Source organism: Protopterus annectens, chromosome 9.part0 (genome assembly GCF_019279795.1).
Source record: "Protopterus annectens isolate FY-2018-M chromosome 9.part0, PAN1.0, whole genome shotgun sequence".
In the NCBI taxonomy this organism is placed as follows: Eukaryota; Metazoa; Chordata; order Ceratodontiformes; family Protopteridae; genus Protopterus; species Protopterus annectens.
This window is the reverse complement of record NC_056743.1, coordinates 673,773,642-673,793,937: the sequence shown is the minus strand read 5'-3', so window position 1 is coordinate 673,793,937 and position 20,296 is coordinate 673,773,642. Positions and strand designations below refer to the sequence as shown.

Genomic DNA, 20,296 nt, shown 5'->3' with positions numbered 1-20,296 from the left:
GAGAGCTTATTCCACTGTCTTGAGGCTCCCCTATATCCCACAATGCTAGGCGATAACTACTCAGATCTCGTTTGCCGCTTAGCTTATGAGGTGCTTTCTTCTACCGGCTCTGGCAGGTTAGTGAGTTTTCTTGTTTAAAATCTTCAAATTCTACCCCTATTTTTTCTATTTAGTTTAGTTTTTATACAGAGTATCCCTTTAGTTTAAATCGGGTCCCCCTTGTGTTTGAATTCCCGTTTTATCCCCTTTTTAACTTTTAGGCGTTTGGTCCACTCCCTTTTTTTTCCCTGTCCTTTCAGTGTGACTGGATTTTTATTTGGTCAAAGGGTGTGTCTGTGTGTTGTGTTTGGTTTTTCATACAGCCTTTCAGGATGTCTAAAGACTCCAAGGTCTCAGGCCTCAGGAAGTGTGATTCGTGCTGTCAGAAAATGTCTGACAGACGGTCACACTTTTGTCTATTGCCTGGGACCTTTGCACCTGCAGGACTCTGGTGCTGTTTGCCATGCATTCAGCCCTAGAGTCCTGCAGGAACACAAAAACAAGCTCATACTTAGAGGCTTGTTAAAGCCTGAAGGCCCCTCGACCCAATCTGCATCGGGGAAGCCTTCTAAGACTTCCAGGCCGTCTGCTCCAGCTTCAGTGCCATCTCCTGGGAGCATTAAAGCTGCTTCGACATCGGCTCCGGCTGGAGTCGATGTTTCGAAGTCTCATACAGTTACCTCTGCTCCAGCCGGATTCGAGTTTGTCAAGACTCCTTTGGCTCCGATAGGCTTATCGGAGCCACCTTCAAAGAAGAGGTCTAGGTCCCCTTCCATCGGCTCCATCCACTCTGCTCCGGGATCCCCGCTTCTGTTGGAGCGGAGCCATTGGTCTCATTCCTCTTGGTCCTCCAGGCTGTCCGACCTTGACTTACAAAGGGTGGTGAGTAGACTTCTCAAGTCCGAGGCACTGGCCCAAATGCTGCATAGCCCTACTCAGCAGTCAGCGGCTATTCCCATCTCTGATTCTATTCCTCCTCCGACTCCCGAGTTCGGAGCCAGGGCTCATCTGAGCCGTGGGTGTCGGTGCTTCGGAGCAGATACCTTCCCGTTCGGCTCCGTCGTCTTCTCAGATTTCCTCCTTGGTGAGATCTCTGCGCCGGGCTTCCCTCGTCTGCTCTGAGGGGGCGAGTGGCATCGGACCCTTGTCCGACCCAGTTCTCCTTCTCGGGGCGCTGGTGAGTTCGGCTCCAACATATGCTTCTGAGCCGTCCCTGTCAGTGCCGGGGGGGGGTTCTTGTCTCCTCGGAGTGGGGACCTCCGGCCTTGGCTGATAGGGCGCCTTCGAGGTCATGCGGAGCGTGCTACACCCAGTGTCTACCCCAGTCGGCTCCTCCCTCCTTCAGTGCCTGCGGTAGTTTCTACCCACCCCCTTCTAAACAGACCGTAGAGAGCCAGCTCCTCAGGTTTCCCTATTGGGAATATCCTCCTCTTCCGAGGCCTCTCCTGATCCGGTAGGAGAACCCCCTCTGAAGAGAGTGCAAGAGGAAGCACATTGACTCCCCTGCGTCTATCACCTCTGACACCGACTTGGAGGAATCTGAAGGTTCCCCTCGGTCCCCCTTTGAGGATGTCTGTCTTGCTGACATCCTTGAAATCCTGAAAGAGGGGGAACTGGCCCGCCCTAAACCCTTCAGAGGATGAGTCGGTTTACCTTGAGGCGTTTGGCTCTCGCCCTTCCACCTCTTGGGTGTCCCCTCCCTTTGACCCCCTTATGGAAGTGGCAAGGAAGGCTTGAATTGCCCCTGATTCAGTGGAACCTACCTCAAGGAGGCCGTCAAAATTTATTACTGCCCCTAAAGAGAGTTTCTATCTAAAGGTGTCTCTGTTGATGCCGGTGGCCGCAGCAACTAAGGAGTTGGCCGATCCTTCGGTACCTGTCCATCCTCCTAATGAGTCTAGGACCGTGGACAGGTACGGTAAGCTTATGTTTTCATCAGCGACCTTTTCAATGCGGTCGCTGAACTACTTGTGTCACTTCACCCGTCTCCAGAGAGATTTGCTCAAGGATATGGGTGAGGCCATGCAGGATCCAACAGCTGAGGGGTTCCAAGACAAAATGAACTCCCAGTTGGCAACCCTGAATTCGATTGTCAACTCCTCCATGCGGCTTACCTCATATGCGGCTGATGGAGCGAGTAGGGCCGCAGGCACAGGTGTAGCTTTACGACGTCACGCCTGGATGCGGCTTTGCGATTTTGCAGACCCTTTCAAGGCGTCCTTCCCCAATTCCCCCTTTGATGGCTCAACATTGTTTGTATCTCAGGTGAAGGATACATTGACTAGGTGCGAGCAGGAAGGTAAGAGTCTCTCTGCCGTGGGAGTCGTTTTTTCTACCCCTTCTAGACCTTATCCAAAAGGTCAGAAGGGAGGAAAAATGTGGTTCCGCAAACCACAGGGAGTCTTATCTGACGCACAAGGTCGGTTCCCCCCTAGAGGCAGAGGGGGAAATAACAATAGACGCCGCCCTAGGGGCAGTGGTGGTCCGCAAAACCAGGGTAGCAGAGAAACTTTCTCTGATAAACCCTTTCAACATCCCTGAGGAGCTTGCCCGGCTGTCCACCTTCGGAGGCAGTCGGGGGGGGGGGGGATTTTCTCTGTACCCAAAAGCCTGGCTTTCCCTCACTCAAGACAAATGTTTGCAGTCAATCATATCCGAGGGTTACAAAATTCCCTTTATTCACATCCCATCCCAACCCAAAGGATCCCTTCCAGACGTTCCACCCAGTCTAAGGGAACAAGCAGCATTAGAAATATCAAAGCTGCTGTCAAAGAGCTATCCAACCAGTCCCAGCAGACTAGCAAGGATCCGGAATCTACTCCAAATTATTTTTGGTACCAATAAAAACAGGAGACTGGAGACCAATACTGGATCTCGGCAAGTGTAACAATTATATAAAAAAAAAACAAAATTCCGGATGGTCACGCTACAGTCCATTCTCCCCTTCTTGGGCCAGGACAGTTTGATGTGCTCAATAGACCTTCAGGATGCGTACTACCATATCATAATGCACGGACGCTCCAGGAGGTTTCTCCTCTTCTAGCTGGGAGCTAGTCACTACCAGTTCAGAGCCCTGCCCTTTGGTCTCACTACAGCCCCCCAGAGTGTTTACCAAATACATGGCAGTGGTCGCGGCTCACTTGAGACGTCATGGATTCCAGGTGTTTCCATATTTGGACGACTGGCTCCTTACCGCCACCACCAGACATCAACTGCTTCTGTCCAGAGACTTCACCATCCAAACTTGCCAAGCTCTAGGCATTTCAATAAATTTCGAAAAATCTGCCTTGTCAATCTATTGCCTTTATAGGTGCCACCTTAGACACAATCTTTCCGCCAGACTTGTAGAGCAGAGAGTGTTAGATATCCACAATCAAGTTTACCTTCTACTTCAGTGCAGCAAGGTCAAAGCCAGGGTAGTCTTGAAGGTATTAGGACTCATGGCAGCTACTATTACACTTCTCCCCTTAGCTTGTTTTCACATGCGGATCCTCCAGTGGATGCTGTTTACTCAATGGTCCTTCCAACAGCTCCCGATGTCTCACATCATCCTACTAACTCAATCATGCAAGAATCACCTGTCTTGGTGGATCACATCACCTCAAGTTCTCCAGGGCAGACCCTTCACCCCCCCCCCCAATCGCCACGGTGACAATGGACGCCTCCCTGATCTGGTGGGGGGGGGGCATTATCAGGGCAGGACTGTCCAGGGCACGTGGCAACCTTTCGAGTGCTACTTGCACATAAATGTCTTGGAGATGAGAGCAGTGCTTTTAGCGTTGCAAGCCCTTCAGGACTCTCTTCCCACAGGGACTATTGCAATTCAGACGGACAACATGTCAGTAGTGTGGTACATCAACAAACCGGGCGGAACCAAGTCCTACCCCTTGTGTCGAGAGGCACTCAGACTTTGGCAGTGGGCGATTTCTTCTCAGCGTTTTCTGATAGCAATGCACATTCCCGGGAAGTCCGTGATTGCGGACAAGTTGAGCAGGGACATTCGCATGCCTCGCGAGTGGTCTCTATAAAAAAAAAAAAAAAATTCCGTGCTGGAAGAAGTCTTCCAAAGATGGGGCCAGCCTTGCTGCAATCTTTTTGCTACTCCCCAAAACAGCAAGTGTCAACTTCACTCTCTTCCCTTTACCAGGCCATCCCACCAGAGACGCTCTAGTCCACGATTGTCCCCGGGGACTTCTGTATGCTTTCCCCCCCTTTTCCACTGATCTCTCAATTCAGAAAGCTATCGCCTTGAGAGTTGCCATGATCCTCATTGCCCCTTACTGGCCTTGACAGATATGGTTTCCCTTCCTCCATTACCTGTTGGAGCAGCCTTGGCATCTGGACCCAGTGCCAGATCTTTTGACCCACCAGTCGGGCCAGCTGCACCACTCCCTTCAATCTCTCAACCTCACAGCGTGGTTTCTCCGATTCCTACCCTAGCCAGGCTTCCCTTAATCTCTCATTCCGTAACGTACTGATAGGCCTCTCAAGTCTTCTACCAGGAAGATTTATAATAGTAAGTGGAAACGTTTTTCCTTCTGGGCAGCATCAAAAAATATAGACCCCTTCACTGCACCTATCCAGTCTATCCTAGACTTTCTGGCAGAGCTCTTTCATTTAGGCTCTTCCTCATCTACCATTAGAGTACAACTCGCTGCTATATCTAACTTTCATGTAGGTGTCTCTGACTCCAGTATCATGTCCTATATTGCAAAGCCTTTAAGAGGTGGTTTTTCTGCTCTATCCCCCACCTCAATGGGACTTGAATTTGGTCCTAGCATCCTTGATTTACCCCCCACCCCACCCCTTCGAACCAGCGGCTTCATGCCCTCTTAAGTTGCTCTCATGGAAAACACTTTCTAGTAGCCATAACTTCAGCTAGAAGGGTATCTCAACTTCATGCTCTTTGCAGTCGTCCTCCTTACTTTTTTTTCCATAAAGACAGGGTGTCCCTCCGGGCTAATCCGTCCTTGCCTAAGGTTTCTCTCTGACTACTAAAAAAACAGACTGTGATCTCCCTGTCGTCTTCCCTGATTATTCCAACAGGTCGGAACAAAAGTTACATTTTCTAGATGTTCACCGCCAACTTGGATATTTAGACAGGACTAAACAGTCCAGGAAATCTGATCAGCTTTTCCTGTCTTGTGCGGAAGGGAAATTGGGCCTTCCAGTTACTAAGTGTCCCTTTCAAGATGGCTTACCTCTATAATTACCTTCATCTATGAAATCAGACATCAAAAACTGCCTTCAAGACCTAGAGCTCATTCAACTAGGGCATTGGCTACATCTGTAGCTTTTCAGGACAGGCTGCCAATAGATTCCATTTGTGCAGCAGCCACATGGGCTTCTCCTCATACCTTTATTTTGCATTACAAATTGGATATGGCCTCCAGAAACCATGCCAACTTTGGTTCCACTATTCTCAAGAGTCTGTTCCGATAGGCCACCCGGGGTAAGGTGCTAGGGACGCGGTCCCATCCAGCAAGAATGAAGGCGAGATTGACAACTTAACATTATGAAGTTATGTACCTACCATAACCTTCCATGTTGTCTTCTCGCCTTTTTTCTTGCGTCCCACCCTCCTTCCCCCTAGCCTGGACAGACCGATAGGAATATTTGATCTTGGGATCTTCCATTGGGATTTTTTCCTTCCCACATGTTCTACCACCTCTATTCTCCCTTTTTATGTTTGTGGTAGTTTTACCTACAGTTTTATATATAGAGGCGAGTTCCTTTTCTCTCTTCTCCATTCTATGGAGACCAGAACTGCTTGGTTTTAGCTATCAAATGAGATCTGAGTAGTTACTGCCTAGCATTGTGGGATATAGGGGAGCCTCGAGCCGGTGGAATAAGCTCTCGAGATTTAGTATTGGCCGAGTCGGAGCCGAGGGTCGGTTCCGAACCCATCCAGCAAGAAAGAAGGCGAGAAGACGACAACTAACATGGAACGTTATGGTAGGTACATAACTTCTCATTATGTAATGTATTAAGGAGTAGTAATTAAAACAATTTTGGATGTGCTTTGTCTGATGTCCCTTAATTATTCTCCTTTTATGCAGGTAGCAAGAGCTGGACGTTTTGGCACAAAGGGTTTGGCTATCACGTTTGTTTCAGATGAAAATGATGCAAAGATACTAAATGATGTGCAAGACCGATTTGAGGTTAACATTAGCGAGCTTCCAGATGAAATTGATATTTCTTCATACAGTAAGTTCATTTTTACATTTGCTGATTTTTTTTTTTTTTTTTTTTTATGTAAAAACTGAATGAAAAAAATTAATTTGAAATTCCTATCTGTACTGAGAGGTAAAGCATGATTATCGAATATTTGCATAAAATATGGGATACTAGAAGTGCAGGGGAGGGTTGGGGTGAGCAGCTGGTGTCTACCATCCATTGTGGTAGGAAGGAATTGTGGTTGGCTGATTGCTTCAGTAGAATCGGAGATTTGCATGTTATTGAAAAGGCACGAAACTAGCATTTGAGCTTGGTGATCCCAAGCTGCTATTAGCCCTGCAATGGGTGGAAGAATGCATGCATGCAGGATGCCTTGTGGTGAAAGATGCACACAACCACTGGGATTGTTAGTGTGCCCCCCCCCCCCCAAAGTGCATTATCACTTTGCTTGGGAGATAGTGGGGAGAAACAAAAATGTATTTATGTATTTAAAACCAATATGGGGTAGGCTTATTGGCCAACAGGAGTAAAGTTAAATGCACATTTGACTAGTTTGACAACTCACTGTTGCCCTTTATGGAAAATTTGCAATGAAGTAGTTACCTTGCTAAATTTAAGATAAAGAAGTCTGTGTTAAAGTAGGAAAGGGTCATAGTTTTTTGTTTTTCCCACTAGTAACTGCAGAAATTTGCTCTCATTTTTCTCTTGCATGTTGCTGTTTCAGGTAGAACTGGGACCACCCATTTGAAAACATTTGTTACTAATGCAACTGTTCCCCGATCTGGGAAGCCCCTCCTTTTCAGAAAAATCTGATTTATCTTCCAAGTTCCCACTTTCCTTCACTCCTCAGGCTTGCCCGTCTCCAAAAAGATTTAATTCTGTCCATCTCAAACTGGGAAAAGATTGCCACAAATCAGTGGACCCTTCCTATAATAAAGGGTTGTGCTGTCTTGGAAAACAACATGTGTATTTAAAGGTATACTCTGCACACCCAGCTTCAGCTCTTGCCACCCATTCTCCAGGAACTATAGGCTCCAGGGTATGATGGAATCTGTGTCTGTAAAATTAGTGGAAGGGTTTTTAACTCCGTTTTTCTTGCTTCCAAGAAAAGGATAATGGAGACCCATACTTTGATATAGTTTCTAATCACTTTCCTGAAAGTGCCAGCCTTCAGAATCCTCCCCCTTTGAACACTGCTTTATACTTCCACAGGCATACCTAGTTGTTTGGGGTCTAAAGGATGCTTATTTACATACTCCCATTCCTTTCTCCTGCAGTAGATTCCTGCTGTTGTACTAGCTCTTCACTTTCAACTTACTGGTTTGCTTTTTGGACATTCACAGCCTCAAGAGTGTTTGGAATGTGCCTTGCACCAGTAGTACCCTTCCTGTTGAACTGGGAGAGTTTAGATTTTCCTTTGCTTGGGCAATTTGTTAATGTGGTTTTCCTTGCTGCAGACCTGCTGCAACATCTCCAGTTCACTCTCCATATAAACTACAAAAAGTCCTCCCTTCAGCCCACTCTGGGTTCTAGTCCTCTCGAGTTGCAGACTGGGAACCCTGATCTTGCTACTGGCTGTCCTTTCTGCTGGGAAAGTCTGAGCTGCAGGCAGTCAAGACCCTTCTTTTCACAGGATGTTAATAGGCTATTGGCCCAGAGGCCCTTGTAAGCCTAGCCAAGAGTTTACCCATGTTTAAACAAGTCAGCACCCAAAGCACCTGTTCATCAGGGACATGGGTGGGAATCCCAGGAATGCATTTTCTGTTTCCCATCCGGTTATCCAGGTTGTGCTTAAAAAGGGTTAAAGGGTACTCTGCTCGAAGTGGAGAGGGAGTCTATTCCACAGATGAGGGAATCTCTGGGACACAAATCTGTCCCACCAAGAAGTCCTATTGATGTCAGACCAGGTTGAGGCTGCGCATGCAGGTTACTCGAGTGGCTCTTGACTTCCAGATATCCAGCAGTGTCCCATCAAGGCAGGGTTAGAGATCACCTTGTATGCCAGAGGTCAGAAGTCTGTATGAAACAGGCTAAAGGCCCTGTCCCTCTACGCTATCTGTGTAGGGTAGATGATGTTCATCGTCTCACATTGCTGCAGTCATAACCTGTGGGTAGTCCGCTGTCCTCGGTCGGCCCGAATACCAAAGTGTTAGGCTGGCGTCGGTCATAGTCGCTCTGATCTGACGTCAGTACGCAGTGGTACTAAAGCGCATGACCGCCATATCCTCAGTCTTTCTTGCCGCATGGTCCGAAGCAGAAGCAGCGTTTGCAAGTGCCGTTCGGCGTCCTGAAATTTTCGTATTCTGAGTTTCAGACCAAAGACCAAGTTGGGCTAAGTACCCCGTTGGGGAATATTTTTGTCTTTTCTTGCCTCAGTTAAATCCGGATGTCAGAAAAAGTTAATTGTATTTCTTGTGGGAAACAGATACCTCATAGGGACTACCACTCTCTCTGTATTCCTTGCTTGGGGCCTGAGCACGACGTAGTCGGGTGTCGCTTTTGCGCTAGATTTAATAAGTGCACCATTAAACGCAGGTTAGATTGTGCTAGACTTGTTTTTGGTAAGCAGTGCAACTACAACATGCCGTCGGATCCTCCGCCCGCGACCGCTAAGAAGCTAAAAGAGAAATCGTTCAAGTCTAAGCAGGATGAGTCGTCCGTTGCGGACGCCGGTTCTTTGGAAACTACGGTGGAATCTGTGGATCCAGCCGAGGTTTCAGCTGAGTCTCAGGGGGAGCCTTTAATATTGCAGGAATTGGCCTCTCAGGAGTCAGGTCAGGCCGAGGGGGCCTCTCAAGTTTCTGTAGTCCTTCTTTACATAAGGTTGTTAGGCCTTCTACTTCTGTCACTAAAGCACCTTCTAAAGCTAGGCCTGGTCTTTCTGGCACAGGCGTCAGCCAGCCCTAGTTCTGCAGGCTCTGTTCCTAAAAAACATATGCTGAAAATGGCAGAGGATTTGATTACTTTAATCAGAGGTTCTATGCCCCCTCCAGATAAGAGGCCTAGGGTAGAGACAGAAGTGGAGGGTTTGGAGCATTCCTCAGATTACTCTGAGTCTTCAGCTGAGGACATTCAGGATTTTCCTCCCTATTCTGATTCGGATGCAGAGGACTCCTGTCCTTCTGCTTCTCCTCCAGAGGATTTTTCTTTCTGAAACCCTGCATTCAATGAGGGAGCATTTTAAGTGGGAAGGTCAGGATTTCTCAGATTCTCGTAAGAGGCTTAGGGAATTTTGTTTTAACCACAGCATAGGCCCTTGGCCATTCCCCCTGTTTTGGATGTTGTTCAGGATGTTTTTTCTGAGGCTTCCCTTAATCCTGATTCTTTACCTCCGGCCCCTGTCAAGCCAGACAGGTATTAGTTCCAGAGGCTCATAAATATTTATACAAGAGTCCTAGAGCTGACCCAGAAACTATTAGCCAGGGACCTAAGGGTGTCAGGGCTTCTGTAGTAAAGAATCCAGTTCCTCTGGATAAAGATTCTAGAGCTTTGGATAGGTGGGGTAAAAAAGTGTATACCTCCTCCACACTAGCTATGAGGGCTTTGAATTGCCAGTTTCATATGCTGAAGTACCAGAATTTTCTGTTAAGTCAGTTGAAATCTAAGGTAGATTCCTTAGCTGAGGGTATAGAGTCGAAGGAATTGCAGGATTTAGTTCATGCCTCTGATCAGGTAGGTAAGCATTCCTTGCAGTGTGGCTTTGATGCTCTTCAGGCTTCTTCCAGGGTGGCTGCCACTGGTTCAGTTATTCGTAGGCACGCCTGGCTTAAGGATCAGAATTTGTCAGAGCATGTTAAAGCTCGAATTTTGGATGCTCCCCTCCAATCTGAAGTTCTTTTTGGTTCTCCTGTGGAGTCAGTTTTGAAGAAAATGGAAGACAAAGCTAAGTCCATGCAGACAGTTAAGGAATTTTTACAAGTGCAGCCCCCTAAGTTTAGCAGAAATTGGCCTGCAAAAGGATGGGCATATCCTTCTTCGATTACCAGTCTAAAGGCAGATCTAGACGTGGTAGGGGCAGAGCTCATGCTCAGGGTTCTTTCAGACCTAGGACGTGGAGTTCTCCTGCACAATCTTCTGGTGAGGGCAGGGGTCAGCCTTTTCGTAAACAGACCCAATGACCTGTATCTCCAGCTGCCAGATTCCTCCTGTCTGGCAGCTCCTCTAGGAGGAAAGTTGGCACTGTTCAAGCAAAATTGGCTTTTGGTCACCCAGGACAAATGGGTGTTGGACATTATAGATCGGGGCTACAAGTTTTATTTTCACACCTTGCCTCCTTTCAAAGGCATGCCGGACGTACCTCCTCAGCAAAGGCTGGATGCTCACAAACAGATTTCTTTACTTTTAAAAATGGGGGCTCTTCAGGTGGTACCTCCGTCAGAAGTAGGCCTAGGATTTTATTCTCGCCTGTTCCTTGTGCCAAAGAAGGGGAACACTTGGAGGCCAATTCTGGATTTGTCTATTCTCAACACATACCTAGACATCCCGAAATTCAAGATGTTAACTTTACAGCAACTTCTGCCTCTGCTAGGCAAAGATCACTGGATGGTAACTCTGGATCTCAGAGGCTTATCTTCACATTCCTATCAGGCCCAGTTGCAGGAGGTTCCTGCGTTTTCGAACTGGTACTTTTCATTATCAGTTCTCTGCATTGCCCTTTGGCTTATCTACTGCACCCAGGGTGTTCACAAAGGTCCTGGCTCCTGTGATAGCCTTCTTAAGACTAAGAGGAATACAAATTTATCCTTATCTGGACGATTGCCTGATTCTTGCTCAAGACAGTCACGTTACTTCAGCATCTACAGTATGTAATGGCAGTGTTAAGGTGCTTAGGGTATTCTGTGAACGAAACAAAGTCCAGTCTAGTACCCTCTCAGGACATGTGCTTTCTGGGTGTGAGACTGAATACAGCCTCTCAGATGGTTTTTCTGACCCCGGACAAACAAAGAAATCTTCCCTTATACTTTCAGCAGTTATCCCTACTGTCCAGGCTGACTGCAAGGACAGTCCTTCAAGCCTTGGGGTTCATGGCATCTTGTATTCTGGTACTTCCCAATGCCAAACTACATATGAGGAAGCTACAATGGTATCTCAAAAGCGTATGGACTCAACACTGCCACGATTTGGACACTGTCATTCAGATAATACCTTGCATCCAAAGGGAGTTTTTGTGGTGGGCTCAGGAATGTCACCTAAACAAGGGACTCTCTGACCCGACCAGAGGAGAGTCGGATCCTAACGACAGATGCCTCAGACATGGTTTGGGGAGCACATTTCAATGGGAGTTGGGTTCAAGACACGTGGCCTCCCAGACTACAGCATTTGCATATCAACATGAAGGAGATGTTAGCAGTCCAATTTGCTCTGATGGCTTTCAAGGATCTACTTCAACCAGGACAGGTGTTGATTCAAACAGACAACACAACAGTCATGTGGTACATCAACAAGCAGGGGGGAACCCATTCGTACCCTCTTTGCAGACAAGCTATGATTTTGTGGGAGACTGCTCTGAGTTTGCACCTCACTCTTCAAGCAAGGTTTCTGCCAGGAGCACAGAACTCCTTAGCAGATGTTTTGAGCAGGCAACTGGTGGACCCCCACGAGTGGAAATTGGATCCTCATGTATTTCAACAGTTGACAGTGGCTTGGGGAACTCCAGACATAGATCTGTTCGCGTCCCCACAAAATTTCCAACTGCCAAAATATTGCACAAAGATGTTTCACCCAGAAGCTTGGAAAGTGGATGCTCTATCTTTCAGTTGGAACAACCCTCACGTCTATGCCTTTCCTCCTCTGCCTCTCCTTCCCAAGGTGCTCTTGAAGGCCAGACAGGACAAGCCTTGCATGATCCTTATAGCTCCAGATTGGCCACGTCAGCACTGGTACCCCTTGCTGAGGAGTTTAGTTCGGGAGCCTCCTTGGCCTTTGCCAACAATTCCAAACCTTTTGTCTCAAGAAAGCAATCATTTCCTCAATGTCAGGATACAGTCCCTGCATCTGACAGCCTGGCATATTCTGTTTTAGACCCTGGGGGGTCGCAGCTTCTTCAACAAGTTTTAAATATCATTTTGGAAGCCAGGCGGCCTAGTACAAGGAAAGTTTATGCTGATAAATGGAGGAGATTTTTTCTTTGGAGCACAGCAAAGAGCTTTGATGTTTCACGCCCTAATTTGAGTGTTACACTACAGTACCTTACAGACTTACTAGACAAGGGTTTGTCTTTCTCCTCCGTGAAAGTTCATGCTGCAGCCATTTCTGCTCACTATGACTGTGATCCACCATTATTTTCTCTCCCTTTGTTTAAGCAATTTCTTAGTGGGGCAAAGAACATAAGACCCCCACGTAGAGCTCCTACTCCTTCCTGGGATCTCAATTTTGTGTTGGAAAAACTGACTTTACCTCCTTTTGAACCTGCAGCTACATCTGAGTTGAAGTTTTTGTCTTGGAAGACTGCTTTTTTGTTGGCCATTATGTCTGCTAGGAGGGTATCTGAATTACAGGCTCTAATGGCAGTTGAACCCTTCCTAATATTTCATAAGGATAGGGTATCCTTGCGTACTAACCCTTTTATGCCTGAGGTTGTTTCTGATGTGGCCTTGAACCAATCTATTCATTTGAATAAAAATAGAAAGAACAAACTGGTGACCACAAAGATATATCTCCAAATGAAGGAGTCCAGCAGCAAAAAATAAGCTAAAAATTTATTTAATACAAAAAAAAACAAAATACAAGCTTTTCTGAGCTTCCTGAAGAGACATCGAGAAATTTAAAATTTGCGAATAAATAGCAAATAATCAATCAATCATGGAAACGTACTCCACAATTGAATCACAATATCATCATCAAAATATCAATCAAATTTTATCAAATTCAAACATTCATTTGCCTACTTTTTATGCTGATCCCCAAAATAAAGGGGAAAAATTTTGCACACTTTGGATATTCACAGGCAGTTACGTTATTATTTGAGCAGAACTAAAGGGTTCAGGCAGTCTCAACAGTTATTCATTTCTTTTGCCTTGGGTTCACAAGGAAAACCTCTTTCAAAGCAAACTATTTCTAAGTGGATTAGCCATTGTATTGCTTTTTGTTATTCTCATCATGGAAAGGAGGTTCCGGCTGGGATTAGACCTCATTCCACTAGGGCTACTGCCACTTCTACTGCTTTTTTGAGGGGAGTAGCTACTAAGGATATTTTGGAGGCAGCTACTTGGAGTTCAGTGCACACTTTTACTAAACATTACCATCTCCCTCTTTATTCCAATAAGTCTAGGGCTGGGTTTGCCACTGCAATTTTACAGGGCATGTTAGCAGCTCCTAGTGCTTTTTGATTTTGCCAACCTCCCTTACCTTTGCTTTGGGATTCTACCCACAGGTTATGACTGCAGCAATGTGAGACGAAGAACATAGTACAGTTTTGTACCTACCATAAATGTAGATGTTCGAGGATCCATATTGCTGCAGTCCAATTTACCCTCCCTCCTTCCTCTCTGTAGTTTAGGGTTGCTGTGTTGCTTTTGGGGTAATTATTTTGTCTGTAATTGGTGGTTGGGTATTTTCTATTTTTGGCTATGGCCTCTTTTTTTTTTTTTTTTTTTTTTTTTTTTTTAGGCCTTCTGACATCTGGGGCAAGAAAGACTGAGGATATGGCGTCGGTCATGCGCTTTAGTACCACTGCATACTGACGTCAGATCAGAGCGACTATGACCAACTCCAGCCTATCACTTTGGTATTCGGGCCGACCGAGGACACCGGACTACCCACAGGTTATGACTGCAGCAATGTGGATCCTCTAACATCTACATTTATGGTCGGTACAAAACTGTACTTTTGAGGCCCTGGATTCTCCTGGTGACGAACCCCTGTGGGGTCTCCAGCTGCTGCATGTGCTTTGAGGTACATGCTGAATGGGGCTTTGTACTCAAAGGGCTTTACAAAGGGACGAATACAGGGATGTTGTGACCTTGTCCCTGGATGAGATACCCTTACTTGTGAGGTGGACCATGTAGAAAGCTTTCCATACAGTGTAAGCAACATGGTGGTAAAGTCAGGTTGCCATCAACGTGGGTGCCCAAATCCCTCACGACTGAGTGCTTAGGACATGGTCATTAATGTGATTTGTGGGAGCTTCACTCTCCCCAAAGGGGATTATGATGCATTTTTTTGGTATTCAGCTTGAGGCCATGTTTCTGGCACCAGTCATTTGTTTGGGTGAGACCCTCTTGGAGGATGTCCACATCCCTAGGAGAATTGATGACGGCATCCAGCTTGCAATCTGCAAACTTGGTCAGCCATAGCCTATTTTTTGCCTGCACCTCCGAAAAGCATCACTTAACTGCTACCATGTGCATCAATACCAATAAGATATACTTGCAAAGTGACACTATTTTGGGGCTTTTTAAAATGCAGAGGACTGAATCTGAAAAACCTGATGGTGATCTTGAAGAAATAATGGCAGTACATAATACTAGAGAAAAAATAAAAGGGCCTTTGCATAAACATGTAAATGGATACTATTTCCAGTCATGGCTATTGATGCTTTTGCATTGATAAAGGTGAGCAAGATTTACACAGGTAATTTACTGCCTACGTAAGAGTAGTAAACAGATCAGTAGGAGTGAAATATGGGAGTCGAGCTATACCTAGTTTGCAAGCAAGTTGGCTAGTTTGCACTGTTTAAGACAAAGAGCTCTATCTCTACTTGAATGCTTTCTCCCTCCACATAGAAAAGTCAGAGGCATGTTGGGAATACAAAATAGCTGGTCAGCAACTCTGCACAGATTCGCAAAGTTTAAAAATCAAATGAAAATGTGTATTGCATGCTGGATGCTTGCCTGCTCTCTAGGGCTATCTACGCCAGAAGTCATTTTAAGCCTAGCTGTTCATCCCAATACAATACCATAGAAATGCTAATTAATAGCAAACTGCACATGTCCAGAAGGGATGTGGCCTCTATCCCCAGTAAGAACCACCCCCCCCCCCGAAGGATTGGGTAATCCTGAGAGCTTTCCCCCCTCGTTCATGTCTTTCAACCAGGCCGTAACCGTCCCTACTTTCCCAACCCCCACAGAAAGGGGACACTGCTCTCCATAGATGTACACAGACAGCTGAGGTTTTATTTGGGCAAGGTAAAAAATCTATTCCAAAGTCAAAATTGTTTCCATTTAGGGACCCCAAACTGGGACGGCCAGTAAATAAAAAATTGCACGCTGGATCTCTAACGCAATCTCCTTGTGTTCTCCCGTTGTAAATCCTTGCCTTGTTGTCCTTGAGCTCAATATACCAGGGTACTGTCGTCCTCACGGGCCTTCTGCAAAGGGTTTGATGCTAGAACTAACCTGGAAGGAGCCATGTGGTTCTGCGTACACACTTTCTCTAAACACTCCAGAATTGATGCCTTTAAGATCCACAACTGCCTTCAAGTCAGTACTCTGGCCTCCTTCACAATTTCTCCATCTTCTCTCTCTCATTTGTGAGCTGAGGTCACATGTTGGACATGGTTTAGGGAAGGTTAAGCTTTTCAACCTAGGTCACACAGCAGGGATTGCATCTTTAAAATAATGCATCAGTAGGATATCTGTTAAGCTACCTTGTTGTACAACTGTATTCACTAGTTCTCGTATCGGAGGCCATCAGCCAGTTTGAGCCAGGCTGTCCTGGTACTTGCCAGTCTGAACTTTTAACTTAGTCGCGTTAAAATATGTGCATTGATCTTCTCTGCTTGTCGGCCTCTGGATTCTGCATCCCAGATCTGATTTCCTTTTCAATCTGAAGTAGTTAACTTCATTTGATCAGCAATCTGTGGGTATCTGATCAATTCGGATCGGAGCCGGCAGCTTTCCTAGCCAAAGATCCGAGCTCCAAGCTCCTCCCCTACCCATAATGCTCTGCCACCTCTCACTAACCCCCAGATCTTGTTTGCCACGGCTTTAAGCATCTTAGAACGAGCTCCTAGCGTGGGTATTGAGTTGAAGGTTTTTTTTCTCCTTTTCTTTCAGAAAATTACTAAAACTTTGTGTGTGGTTCCCTTTTCTCTCTGCTTATTTTGGGTAGTTTAAAGTTTCTCAGTGTAGTTAAATTTTAATTCCCCTCCCCCGTCTGTGTGAAGGCTTGTGCGTGTGGGCCTGATGTCCTTCAAGGATGCATCTGCAGTCCTTACAAATGGGTTGTCCTGTCGTCAGGCAGCCCTTCGGTCGGCCAGATTCCAAAGTCTGGGTCTGGCCTCTGCTGGTGTCGCACTTCACCCAACGTCATAGCTGCAGTTCTTCGGGTATAAAGGCATCAGCCGACGCCATTTTCCTCTGTCTTTCTTGCCACGTGGCGCCCGAAGCAGAAGCTGTTCGCAAGTGCCGGTCGGTCAGAACCAGAGATTACTACTACCGAATACTTCTACTACTACCGAAGACTTCTAAAAAGCTAAGTACCCCGTTGGGGACTCTTTCTTGCCTCAGCCGATGTCCGAAAAAGTGAATAACTGTTTAACCTGTGGGAAACAAATAACTCGTAAAGATTTCCACTCTTACTGCTTACCTTGTTTAGGCCCAGACCACGACGTAGCAGCTTGTCTAGCCTGTGCTTCTTTTAACCGACGGACGCTTAGACGTCGGTCGGAATTTGCTGGAGTTTTTCGGCTCCGATTTTGCTTACATTATGCCGTCGGATCCTCCGACTACGCAAATATCTAAAAAACGCAAGGAAAAGGACCGACACTCGCGGTCCGCGGTTTCGGCCGAAATCGCGGTTAAGCCAACCGCGAGTGTCTCGGTTTCGGCTGAAACCGAGCAAGCGGTTCTTCCTTCAGCCGAAAACTTACCTCCAACCGAGGCCTCTTCCAACCTGGTGGAATCGGCTTCTGAAATCCCACCTGCTCTTGCAGTTTCTCAGGAATTATCTGACACTATCCCCTTGGATATTTCAACTCCTGCACGTGGAGCTGCTAGGCCACCTGCAGCCATGTCTATTAAGGCCTTTGCCAGGGCTAAAGCAGCTAAATCTACTAAATCTGTGCCTGCCAAGACCCCCTCTCAGGCCTAGCCCTAGTTCACAAATGCTTAGTCTAGCAGAGGATCTCATTTCTTTAATCCGGGGATCCCAACCTCACCCAGACAGGGCCTCTCACCCACCTCCAGAGAAGAGGCCTAGAGCAGAGCCCCCTGAGCCAGTTTCTACAGATGATTCCTCTGATGAGTCAGATAATACAAACCCTCCAGAGGGCCCTTTCTCCCCTTATGAAGACTCTGATGCGGAAGAGTCCATTCCTTCTGCCTCTCCGCCTGAGGAATTTTCCTTTGGGGAAACCTTGCATGCTATGAGGGAACACTTTCAGTGGCAGGGCCAGGATTTTTCAGACTCTAGAAAAAGGCTTAGAACTTTTCTGCATTTACCACAACATAGGCCTTTAGCCATCCCTCCAGTTTTCTGTTGTAGATGATGCATTTAATGATGCTTGTACTGCTCCTGATTCACTACCTCCGGCCCCTGCTAAGCCCGATAGGTACTACAGGTTCCCGGACACACATTATCATTTGTATAAGGCTCCTTTTGCAGATCCCGAGACTATCTCCCAGGGACCTAAGGCTGTAGCAGCTACCTCTGCCAAAAACCCTCCCCTCTGAAAGGGAATCCAGGTCCTTAGAGAGATGGGGTAAAAAAGTTTACACTTCTGCTACTCTTTCAGCTAGGGCCTTGAACTGTCAATTCCACATGATCCAGTATCAAGAATTTATGCTAGACCAGTTAACCAAAAAGCTGTCCTCGGATGAACCATTAGACAAAAAATCTGTTCAGGAAATGGTACATAACATTCAGCAAGTCAGTAACCATTCCTTAAAATGCGGCTATGATGCACTGGAGGCTTCCTTTAGATCAACCATGACTGGCACAGTTAGAAGGCATGCATGGTTAAAAGAGCAGGCCTTACCAGACCATGTCAAATCAAAGCTACTAGATGCTCCCATGGACAAGATCAATTTGTTTGGCTTTCCTGCACAACAGGTGCTGAAGAAGATGGAAGAGAAGGCAAAATCTGTCCAGACAGTGAAAGATTCCTTACAGGTCCAACCTCCAAGGTTTAGCAGGAATTGGCCCTCCAAGAATTGGTCCTTTCCAGACTCCTTCAGAGCTCAGAGAGGCAGAAATAGGCGTTCAAGAGGCAGAAGTCAATCCAGGGGTGCCTACAGGGGACGCCAGTGGCAGGGTAACAGCCAGCGAGGTACACACACAGCCACCACCACTACTACAGGACAATCACAGTGACTTGGCTCTGGCACCGCCTACCAGGGAACAACTAGAAGCACCCTTAGCCGGGAAGCTAGCCTTATTTTCAGAAAACTGGCATTTCATCACAAGAGACAAGTGGATTTTGCAGGCAATAGACCAAGGTTACAGGTTTCACTTCCATACTCTACCAAGGAAGAGAGGAATGCCAAACCTACCTCCAAACCAAAAGACAGAAGCTCTAAAACAAATAACTCAATTACTAAGGATGAGAGCTGTAGAAAAGGTACCATCTATGGAGAGAGGACAGGGATTTTACTCCAGACTCTTCCTGGTACCAAGAAAAGAAAACAAATGGAGACCTATTCTCGACCTGTCCGCTTTATAAACACATTCCTCATTGTTCCAAAATTCAAAATGCTGACCCTACAGCAGCTTCTTCCCATGTTGGGCAAGGAGTCTTGGCTGGTAACTCTAGATCTCAAGGAGGCATACCTGCACGTCCCCATACGACCAAATTGCAGAAGATACCTCAGATTTCTTGCAGGATCAGAGCATTATCAATTCTCAGCATTGCCCTTTGGCTTATCTATTGCGCCCATAGTGTTCACGAAATGCCTGGCATCAGTAATTGCTCATTGCAGGCTTCAGGGAATCCAAATCTATCCTTACCTGGACGACTGCCTGATACAAGCGGACAGCAAAAACAAGCTAACAGAAGACTTGAAAAGGGTCATTTATCTACTGCAAGCCCTGGGATACACAGTCAATATAAAAAAGCCAAGGCTGATACCATCCCAAAGGATAACCTTTTTGGGTGCAGAACTGGACACATCAAAACAAATGGCATTCCTAACAGTAGAAAAACAGGAACAACTCCCTCTACTTCTTGGCATTAACAAAGCAGAACCAGCTAACAGCAAGAAAAGTCCTGCAAGCCTTGGGTTTCATGGCATCCTGCATAATATTAGTTCCACATGCCAGACTGCACATGAGAAAGTTACAGTGGTACCTAAGGAATTTATGGTCTCGGCACAAGCACAGCCTAGAAACCCAAATTCCTATAATTCCATGTTTGAAACAAGAATTCCAATGGTGAGCTCAGGCCTGTCAATCGAACAAAGGGCTGCCCTTCCACAACACTCAACCAGGCCAGACCATCACAACGGACGCCTCAGACCTCGGTTGGGGGGCACACATGCTGGACAAATGCATACAAGGCTTATGGACTCAAGACCAGCTGCATCTACATATAAATCAAAAGGAAATGCTGGCAGTAAAACTGGCATTTCAGTCATTCAGACCATTTCTCCAACAAGGCCATCTGTTGATAAGGACAGACAACACCACAGTTATGTGGTACATCAACAAACAGGGAGGCACACATTCGTACCCTCTATGCCGGATGGCAATGGACCTCTGGAATGTGGCCCTGAGCTTCAACATTGTTACAAGCAATTTTTGTGCCAGGAAAAGAAAACATTCTAGCAGACATACTAAGCAGAACTACCGCGGATGCCCACGAATGGATGCTGCATCCGGACGTCTTCAAAGCCATTACAAAAAAATGGGGACTACCAGAAATAGACTTATTTGCATCCCCACACAATCACCAACTGAAGAAATTCTGCACGAGGACAATACCACCCACTTGCTTGGAAAGTGGACTCCCTATCTTTCAGCTGGAAAAACCTGACAGCATATGCATTCCCACCACTTCCTTTGATGCACAAGGTGCTATTGAAAATCAGAGGGTCAACCAAGGATCATCCTGATAGCTCCAGACTGGCCAAGGCAACATTGGTACCCACTACTGAGGAGCATGGCTTGGGAACAAATATGGGCTCTACCTCTAGTTCCCTTACTG

At 46.4% G+C, this 20,296-nt stretch overlaps 1 protein-coding gene across 3 annotated transcripts in view; it reads left to right on the top strand.

The window, feature by feature from the left end:
* Nucleotides 1–20,296, top strand: part of DDX39B (DExD-box helicase 39B) — a 308,058-nt gene that overhangs the window by 246,437 nt on the left and 41,325 nt on the right. For all 3 annotated transcript variants that reach the window (XM_044083268.1, XM_044083269.1, XM_044083267.1), the window contains one exon: nt 6,099–6,246. In XM_044083268.1, coding sequence (XP_043939203.1) covers nt 6,099–6,246 — 148 coding nt within the window. The remainder of the gene's footprint in view (nt 1–6,098; nt 6,247–20,296) is intronic.